We start from the raw sequence: 10529 nt of genomic DNA on the forward strand, positions 1-10529 counted from the left end.
TCCATCCTAATCTGATTGTATCCAGAGAAAGCATCCAGGAAACTGAGTAATTTGTGGCCTACAGTAGAATCTACCAGCTGATCAATGTATGGTAACGGGTAACTATCCTTGGGACAAGCCTTGTTTAAGTCAGTGAAATCAACGCACATTCTTCACTTGCTATTCGCCTTCTTGACCATGACTACGTTGGCCAACCACTCAGGATAGTATACCTCTCGAATGAACTTCGCCATAATTAGCTTCTGAACTTCCTCCTTAACAGCATTGTCTCTCTCTGGGGCGAACACCCTCTTCTTTTGCCGTACTGGTTTGGAGGAAGGGCATACACTCAGACGATGGGTAATGACACTAGGATCTATACCCGGCATGTCTTTGTGACTCCATGCAAACACATCTCTGTTTCTTTTTAAAAAACAAATAAGATCTTTCTTGATCTTTGCTTCCAAATCTGCTCCAACCCTGGTACACCTCTCAGGGTTATTATCATCTAAAGGAATGTCTTCCAACGCTTCAATGGGTTCTGCCATAACTTTCTTTTCTTCGATACTCATTGTTTGAATTTGCTCGTCCGTGGCCAGCATGGCTAGATAACACTCTTTTGCTGTTAGTTGGTCTCCCTGTACTTGGCCTACCCTATGTTCTGTTGGGAACTTGACTGACAAGAGTTAGGTAGATGTAACTGCCTTCCACCTATTTAGGGTTGGCGTCCCAATTATTACATTGTAAGAGGATGAACAATCGACCACAAGGAAGTTCACCTCTTTGGTAACTTGCTGCGGATATGCCCCCACTGTCACTGGTAATAAAATGCTGCCCATAGGTTGTATCTTCATTCCACCAAAACCCACTAGAGGGGAGCTCGCTTGTCGCAGCCGATCTCATCCTAACCTCATCTGCTGAAAGGCTGGATAATACAAAATATCAGCTGAGCTTCCGTTATCTATCAACACCCTTCTGGTCTTATAATCAGCAATAAGGAGGGTGATGACAATAGCATCGTCATGGGGATGGTGAATTTTCTCTGCGTCCTCGTCCGTGAAGGTGATCGCCTGCTCATCCATAGTTCTCTCACTCGGTAATCGTCCAGAGAGTTGAACATTCTGTACTGCTTTCAAGTATGCTTTCTTCGACTTGGACGACTGTCCTGTAGGACTTCCCCCTAGGATGATTCTTATTTCTCTAAGCGATGGTCATGATGACTTCTCTACCTTCGCTTTCAATATCTCATCCTTGTGGTCTCGTCCAAGGAAATTTCTCAACTTTCCTTGCCTGATGAGATTCTCAATCTGCTGCTTCAAATCAAAGCATTCATCCGTATCATGCCCATGATCCCTATGAAAGCAACAATACTTATTCCTATTGCGCTTGTTGGGATCTCCCTTCATCTTCTCTGGCCACTTCAAAGAAGGCTCGTCTTTGATTTGCATAAGAACTTGCTCAAGTGGCACGTTCAAGGGGGTATACTGTTGATTTCGTGCTGAAGGACCTGCTTTCTTTTCTTGATCCCTCTTATCTTCCGTCCGTCCCTTCTTAGGACGAGGGCCTTGCTCCGACTGACGCATTGTGTTGGCTTCAACCTTCTCAACTCTCTTCCTCTTCTTGGCTATGATAGCATCCTCTGCATTCATGAAGTTCTGGGCTGAATGAACTAGCTCAGCCATAGTTTGAGGTGCCTGTTCATATAGCTTATGGATAAATAAGTCAGAATGAACTCCATTATAAAATGCTGCTAGGAGGAGTTTATCATCCACCTCGTCCATCGCCAAGGCATCCCTGTTGAAACGCGTAATGAAGGACTGCAAACTTTCATTCTCCCCTTGCTCTATGGTTAGCAAGCTAGACGAAGAACGTTTGTGCCTCTGCCCTCCAATGAAATTGTTAACGAACAACTTGCTTAACTCTTTGAAGGACGTCACTGTATTAGGAGGTATTTTGTTGAACCACACTCGTACAGGTCCTTTGAGGGTAGTAGGAAAAGCTCTGCACATTATTTCGTCTGGAACTCCTTGAAGATGCATAGTAGTTTTGAAGGTGGCAATATGGTCAAAAGGATCTCGCGTCCCATCATACAAATCTAAAGGAGGCATCTTGAACTTAGGTGGCAAAGGATGAGCATTGATGGACGCCACAAAGGGGGAATCAGTACTGTGAACTAAGTCTTCCACATGGTTTGTTTTCCTCATGTTTTCCCTCATCTCGTCCATGACCCTTCTCATTTGATCCATTTCCCTTTCTAAATGAGGTACCCTCTGTGAAACGGTACCTCTTGACTGATTTTCAGTTTCAACATTCCTTTCCTCTTCTTGACTTTGGGCCTGTTCTTCGGCATTCCATTCACGAGGCTGCTTCCTTAACTCAAGTTGTCTAACCAACTCTTGGTTTTGACGGGTTAACTCTGCCATAGCAGCGGCCATGGATTGCATATGTTGGAATGAGGGTGGTTGCATAGTGGGTGCTGACTGACGGTCGCGGTGAGGGTTACTAGATGCGTCCCTGCTTTGTTGAGGGCCTGGACTCGTAGCCCTAGATCTTGTCCGAACCATTTCAACCATTTATTGGAGAAAGAAACTATAGAACTTAATAAACTAAGTTCAAAAGACAACAAATTTCTTACGTTTCTTTCCCACAGACGGCGCCAACTGATAAGTTCTTAAGGATCAGTGGGCTAAAAAGTCTTCGGGTGCTGTTGATCTTGAAGAATGAGTCCTGGAAAACCAAAGAAAATCAGAGAATACTGGTGGAAGCCGACCTTTAATCCTCCGATGGTAAAGTTAGTGGATTGAAGTAGAAAAAAGAGCCTTCAAAGGCTTCACTAATTTTTTTTATCTAGAATTCCAAAAGAGAGAAAAATATCCCCTTACCTTTGCGCCGAAGGGTCTTTATATAGTGTTAGAAATCAGTTATTTCTCCTATCGTCGTAGAGTTTGGAGGATTCAGAGGGTAACCTCCATAATTGTCATAGGAGACACCTCATCGGGACCTGTGTTGAGATTCAAACAATATGACTTTTCAACATGACTCTTGGTTGGAAGTGTGTTGAAGTGTAACTCTTGGTGAACCTTACTCGTCCATACTCACTCGTCCATCATTAAGGAAGGACGAGGTTCACTGCTTACTCGTCCTTCATTGGACGAGTGAATGGAGGATGAAAGAGGACGGTTAAGGAAGGACGAGTGTACCAACCATTCGTTCTCCGCTTTGTACATTGCTATGGACGGCCATATGGACGAGTAATTGACTTGGTGTTTTCCTTGCACCATCAAATTGTAAGTTAACAATTGCCAAAAATAAGACATTATAATTTGTAATTTTTCCAAGTTAACATTAATGACCAAAATATTTCTAAATATTAGGAGAGGCGGGTACAAACCTGCAGAAGAAATTCTTCCAAATTTGCACCTCTAAAAGCTCCATCAAGTTTGCTGAGTTTCACATATATGGAAAATGATGCAAAAGATTTGACTCTAGATATTTATGGCTGTTTAAACGAACTATATTTGTGAATACATCTCTGAAGTGGACTCAATTAAAGTCAAGTTTAAGGTAAGTACTTGATTTCCTTCAAAGACAATATACTGATATAGGAAAGTAACCTATCATAGAAACCATAGTCACGCAATTCGCCAAAATGCAAATATGATCAAAAACTTGATGTATTAAACTGTGCTTTGTAAAAAAACCTGTATTTAGCAAGCTATTCAATGAAGACAATAAAAAAAGATATCCAATAGGAAAAAAAGAAACCCGAATAGTTCAAGCAAAGAGTAGTTTGACAATCAGTACATTTTTCATCAACATACATGCTTAAATATTTACAATCTCTATTTATACATAAAATGTGACAGATTTAATATATAGATTCAATATAGCTACATGATTGTCACAATGTTATATGAATCTATTGATTTATATGACATTGTAATTTTCTTCAGTTTTTGTCAGTATTGAACCAAAAGGCAGAGCAATTCATTAAAAATTCTAGCAATCAAAACAACCATCCACACCATAGCTAGGCAATTCATTTTTATTTTCCAACAAAGCAAATCACTGTACAATGTCGTATTTCTTTTGTTTAATTCTTTTGGTTACATAAACTGAAGAAACAATCCAGCTTGTGGGATACTATGGAAGGTGACGATGTGCCTCTTGCATCACAGCTTGTGGCATGAAAGTTGACCCACAATGTTTCGGATGAAAGTTGACAGGTATAAACACTATGTTGGGAATTTTTCTTCAGGTTCTGTTAGTATTGAATCTATTAAAAGTAAGACAATGTCTCTTACATTATATTTTGGTAGTAAAACCGAAAACCCTACACAATTCATATAATTCAAAACTGAGCAGCAATTCATTACGGATAATCTATTGGCAGTTTTGCTACCAAATCATTACTATGGAAGGGGATGATGTGCCTTCTGCATCACAGCATGTGGCAAGATACAATGTTTTGGATGAAAGTTGACACAGGCTTGGTATTAAGTTATTAACATGTCGGTCATGGTTGCAAATTCAAAATTCAAGTTGGGTCATGACATATTTTTGTGATAATAGGTGCTAATGATCTCTACATGGTATATATGGAGTCTTTTTAATATTTTAGTTTTCACTTTAACAATGTAGAAATTGAGTCATCAATGATTGAGTGTTTATATGTTACACATTTCTGCAAATTTGTTCAACACATTGCATAGATTTGCGATTACTAAAAATAATAATTGTTCAATCACTTTAATTTTAAATTTGGGTTTGGATAAGATTAAAATCCAACTTATATATGAATACTTCTCAAATTATTTCTTTATGAGATGTACAACTTTACTCTTATATAGCTTTTTAAAATAAATAAACAAATAAAAGCAATCTCAAATGAATGCAAAGTAATTGAAAATTAATATTTCATCACTGAATCAGGGGAAAAAAAAATATAATATACGAAAACATGGTATACAAACAAAATTAGGCAAGAACTTATTTAAATTACACAGTTGTTTTAATCTGCAGAAAACAGTCATTATTTAGCTCAAACAAATAACAACTAAAGCAACATAGGAATTTATTCAAATTACAAAAGAGCCATGATAGAAAGAAACTAATGGTTACATTCTTTGAAAGATAACAGGTATAAACACTGTGTTGGGAAATTTTAGTATTGAATCTATTCGAAATAAGACTATTCGAATAGCCTACACAATTCATATAAATCAAAAGATAATCTATTGGCAGTATTTCTGCAGCGAAGGTGGGGAGATTTTCACAATTTCAAATGGTAAGATTCCTTCCCTTCATGGTTTTAGTCTTTTTGGGTATAGCAGAAGTGAAACCGTATAGCAAAAGTTCAAACCGTATGGTTGTCCTTCAAACCGTCAAAACAGAGCTCCAATTAAGAACCACAGCAATCAAAACAATCACCCACACCACAGCATGAAAGAGGCAGTAACAAAATGTACAACTCAGAGTTCCAATTAAAAGCCCTAGCAATCAGAATTTCAGCATAACAATCATCCACACCACAACACGAAAGAGGCAGTAACAAAATGAAAAAAGGGAAACAAAAAACATCAAGCAAAAGAATGGAGCACAAAAGGAATTGGGATTTAGAGATACCTCAACTGAATCATCCAGGTTCTGTCAGTATTTATACACTGTGAGAAGAGGAAAACAGAAAGGAAGGAAGATAGATGGGCGGCTGTTACTATGAAACCGTAGAGCAGGAAGGTGGGGAGATTTTCACAGTTTCAAATGGTATTAGATTCCTTCCCTTCAGGGTTTCAGACTTTCGGGTTTTCCTTAGGTTGAAACGATGTGAAACCGTATAGCAGAAGTGAAACAATGTGAAACCGTAGCAGAAATTCAAACCGTTCCCTGCGCTGTGTACCCTCTTTCACGGTTTCAATTTTCCTGTTTTTCCTTTAAGTTGAAAAGGTTTGGGTTTGGGCTTTTATGATGGAATTAAATAGATAAGAAATGGGCTTTATAGTGGAGATAGGGCTGTGATTTATTATTATTTTGAAATTTATAGATTTATTATGATTCTAAATTTTTTTTTAAAAAAAACTATTTTAAAATTATAGGAAAAAAGGGTGAAAATGACATGGGCATTGACATGGCACAACCTGAGTGCAGTAACATTTAATGCTACGCTTCAGCTTTTAGTAATATATAGATTGGAAAAAAAAATATGGGGTAAAATGGGGTGTCGGCAAATATCACATGTCATAATTGCCAAGATTACACATGCAATACATATTACATGCGGCATAATTACCAAGCTTATTATAGCATATTTCATTCTTGATATATTTAGGGAGTAAATGACATACAAGTTCAGTTTCTCATCCTCATGCATGGAAGCTCACCATGTCCACACCAAATTGACATATTTTATTTTATTTTATTTTATTTTATTTTTTGTGTGTGTGGATAATTCGATAGTTACAAAGAGGGAGGGGGATTAGAAACTTAGAGATGTCTCCATTAGAAGCATTAAAAAGTATCACTTGAACTACAAGACTCTTGACACATAGTTCACTCATAATGAAATTTACACATTGAATGCAAACTCTGATATCCAAACATCTTTTAGTCATGAGATGGAAGTATGGATTGCGAGATTCCTTTGGTATATTGATATAAAAATTTATGGTATCAACATGATGAAGCTTAATTAGGATAAGCGTTGGCAACATGCAAGTCAGATGATAAGTGGCATTTCTTGCGAAGGGCATAAGAATTGAAAACATGTGCTAATAGGTACTAACCGGTAGGCTGAGGAGAAAAAAAAGAAAAAGAAAAAAGAATTTGCCTAGTATGGGAATCGCTAATGATTAACTAGTTGGTGAGGCGATAGCCTACAAATATACAATATCATAATCGACACCATATATTAGCTTCATAAACTAAGTTGACAGCTTAGATATCAAAATTTTACTTTGAATTTTTTTGTGTGTGAATATTTTCAATCACAAGGACTTCACCCACCATGAATTACGTGAACTTCTTGTCACGATATGATTACAATTTGAATTATTCAAAGATTATTGTTCTTTAGCATCAAGGCTATAATGTATCAAAAGGAGATTTTGTGAGCAATACAATAGACATAACATTTCATAATCCATTGAGATGACAAATTATTTTTCCTTTTTATAGGAGAAAGCAATTTGGGTGCAGTACTCTAATGTACCAGATTAGAAAAATGTCATTTGTCATGTCTCCACATTGTGTCGATTCCAATGCACAGAAGTTTAGGACCCAAAGCTTACCCTTCACATAAAACCGTCACGAATATCGCTTTCATGATTATTAGGAGGCCTTGTAGGAATAAAGCTACTTAGGACATCTTTGAGTTCTAAGGCAGTCTTCCCGCGATGGATAATTCCAACACCTCCTTTAAATTCGTGTGTTTTGCTTTGAGATGGTACCAACAACAGAACAGTTACAAATACTACAACAACGACAACGAAAACCGGAGAACAGAACTTCCCACGGGTTTGACCTGAACCTTGAATTGGACTGATTATATCTGGGCAAGAGACCATGCTTGGGGAACAAAGATCTGTGTTTCCAGCGAATGAACTGTCTATAAACAAAGAACACATCCCACCGCTAGGAATTCTTCCCACAAATGTATTATAGGATAAATCGAGGGTCATAAGGGGGCTCATGTTGCAGATTTCATTCGGTATATGCCCACTAAGTCGGTTATGCGAAAGATTAAGAACGCTGAGAAGCTTCAACCCGTCAATCTCTTTAGGAATTCCCCCAAAGAAATTGTTTTGGCTAAAATCAATGGACGTAACTGAAGTACAATGAGATATCGAAGTTGGAATCTCACCACTAAAGTTGTTTGCACTAACGTTAATCTCTGCCAACATTGGTAAATTAAATATGTCGTTAGGAATCTCACCTTGAAATCTATTCACTTCTAGTGATAAAGTTTGCAAGCTTTTTAGATTTCCGATTGCTTGAGGGATTTTTCCTGTGATTTGATTGTAGGATAGCAAGAGCACTCCAAGTGAGTCCCCTGAAATGTTGGAGGGGAGCTCGCCAGAGAAATTGTTGTCGCTGACCTCAATTATTTGCACTAGGGGCAAGTTAAAAATCCCAGCAGGAATCGTCCCGTTGAGTAAGTTCTTCTGAATTCGAACTTTCACTAGCGACTTACAATCACCAAGCTCCTCGGGGATTGGTCCAAAAAAGAAAATTTCCATCAAAATCAACGTCTTCAACTTCCCTCCTTTACATAAATTTCGTGGAATCGGACCACTAAGATGGTTAGATGTGACATCGAGATCTTCAAGTTTTCCATTTTGACCCAGTTTATTCGGGAGTTCAGACGTAAAGTTGTTCTCCCATACCTGAAACACCTTAAGATTTGGTAGGTCACCAATAAATGCTGGAATTCCACCGAAGAGTTTGTTTTTGAACAGATTGATTGTGCTGATTTTTGTTAGTTTTGAGAAACTTTCGGGGATGTCTCCAGTGAGTTGGTTAATTGAAAGGTCTAGTATTGTCAAGCTGTCCAAAACAGAGAGTTCAGGAGGTATATTACCCGTGAGTCGGTTGATTTGTAGATGTAATGCTTCCAAGTTCTTCAAAAGGCTTAGACTCCTAGGAATCTCACCGGTGAGGCTACAACTCGCCATGTCGAGGCGTTGAAGCGAACTCAATGATCCAAGCTCCTCTGGAATACCTCCTTCAAAAGCGTTGAAGTACCCAACAAACAATTTTTTGAGATTTTTTAACCTACCCAGCCTCGCCGGGATCTTGCCAGTAAGTGAGTTGCCATTCAAGCCCAAGAACTCAAGGCTCTGAATCTCGGAGTAACTGTCTGGAATCCGACCAGAAAAATAGTTCCCGCCAAGACAAAGATGCTTGAGATTTTTCAAGTTCACGAGCTCAGTAGGAAGGGGCCCGGAAAAATTGTTGTTGTAAGTGTCAAGAATCTCGAGCTCTGTCATTCCCAGGGTTATTTCTCCAGTAAAGTTTCCGTAGAGAACGTTATTGGAGACATTGAGGACCTTGAGTGACGTGAGGTTTGCCATCTCCATAGGAAGCATCCCCGTGAGATTGTCTGCAGCGAGTGTTAAATTGACCAACTTGTTCAATAGCCCAATCTCCGGCGGAATGAAACCGAAGAGAGGTATGTTTGACACGTTCAAAGAAATGACTCGTGAATCATGGTCACAGGAGACTCCGGAGAAGGAACAATGGGCTGTTGGAGACAAATAGTGTTTCCAGTCCTCCAGGCCCGAGCCTTGGGGTCCCATCATAGATGACTTGAGCTTCAACAGTACTTCATAGTCACTACTATGCGTAGTAGGGCATGCCGAGAAAAGAAAGAGAAGTAAAGTAACGTGGAGGCAATTACAAATGAAAGAGCTTCTCATCATTCTTTTTTTTTGGGTACAGGATGACTAAAATGCTGTGCTGGTTATCACCACCACTCACTTAGATGAAAAATGGGTATTTCTTTCTTTGTTGCTCTAAGTTTCTGGAACATTGGCCCTATTTAAATGCTGATCCCCTTGCAGGGTTAAACTCAAAGGTCAAAGCCATCTCTTATTATGTTTTAAATAATTGATAAAATAAAAAAAAAGGAGTAACTTTAAGTGTTTTATATATATATATATATATATATATAGACTCACTTTTAATGTGGTGATTATTTTACAAGTACAAATTTTATAATAAAAAAATGTCAGGCACAAAGTTCTTTTGTGTAAAACAACGTAAGATTAAGTATTGCAAACAAGGGCCCTTATTTATATTTTATACATACACGAATCCTATTCCTGATATTGCATGTTGGGATATGGAAACACTCTGTAGCATGTATTGCAGCCTAGATAATTCTTACTCTCGTACTACTGTACTAGTCCAGACTATGTTGTCTGATGTATTTGTGCTCTTTAATTTAAATTAAATCTTTTCAATATCAGCAAAAAAAAAAAAAAATGTATACATCCATGAAGTTAATTTTGCCTTATCCTTGAAATTAAACTAATAATTTTATTGTGAATATACGGCTTATTACTTGTTTGGTTTGGCTTTCTTTTCTTTTGATAGAAATTATAAAACATAACTCCAATACCATGTTAAAAAATGCGAGACATTGCTTTGACACCGTGACAAAATCTATGCATGAGAAGATATGAAAATTTAAATGCAGAAGGAAAAAAGGGAAAAAAAAGATAACAAAATGATTAATGTAATTCGACCATAGAAAGCCCTTTATAACTATATCTTTACTATTATGATTTTTGTGTATTAGAATAAACCTAGATGTTAGGTTCATATTCATTGAGTGTTGGCAAACCGCCAACAAAATTGTAAGTCTTGTTGAGTCAACTATGCGTATTTTCAAGTCCAAGACAAAAACCCAAGATCAATTGAAGAAAATGAAGTTTCTGGAATCTCGACAACTCATTGATTGATTGAGACAAGCTTGATAGCAATCAATAGATAGAGAATTGGGAAATCAGTTTTTGCAATGATATATTTTATTTTAAGTCAACCATAAAAGAATG

The 10529-nt window shown here is 37.7% G+C and overlaps 2 protein-coding genes across 2 annotated transcripts; both read right to left on the reverse strand.

The window, feature by feature from the left end:
* Positions 1–1190: 1190 nt before the first annotated feature.
* Positions 1191–2414, reverse strand: LOC136071377 (uncharacterized). Its single transcript, XM_065782593.1, has one exon. It carries the CDS (start codon positions 2412–2414, stop codon positions 1191–1193), a length of 1224 nt encoding a protein of 407 aa, XP_065638665.1.
* A 4535-nt stretch (positions 2415–6949) lies between these two features.
* Positions 6950–9480, reverse strand: LOC112017646 (receptor protein kinase CLAVATA1-like). Its single transcript, XM_065759556.1, has one exon. The coding sequence runs from the start codon at positions 9390–9392 to the stop codon at positions 7266–7268; it is 2127 nt and encodes a 708-aa protein (XP_065615628.1). The 5' UTR covers positions 9393–9480; the 3' UTR covers positions 6950–7265.
* Between the last annotated feature and the right edge of the window lie 1049 nt (positions 9481–10529).

This window comes from Quercus suber, unplaced genomic scaffold (assembly GCF_002906115.3).
Source record: "Quercus suber isolate HL8 unplaced genomic scaffold, Cork oak 2.0 scaffold_16, whole genome shotgun sequence".
NCBI lineage: Eukaryota > Viridiplantae > Streptophyta > Magnoliopsida > Fagales > Fagaceae > Quercus > Quercus suber.

Excerpts from the sequence above, each read along its gene's own strand:
- LOC136071377 (XM_065782593.1), bottom strand. The coding sequence starts at position 2,414 with ATGGCCGCTGCTATGGCAGAGTTAACCCGTCAAAACCAAGAGTTGGTT.
- LOC112017646 (XM_065759556.1), bottom strand. The coding sequence starts at position 9,392 with ATGATGAGAAGCTCTTTCATTTGTAATTGCCTCCACGTTACTTTACTT.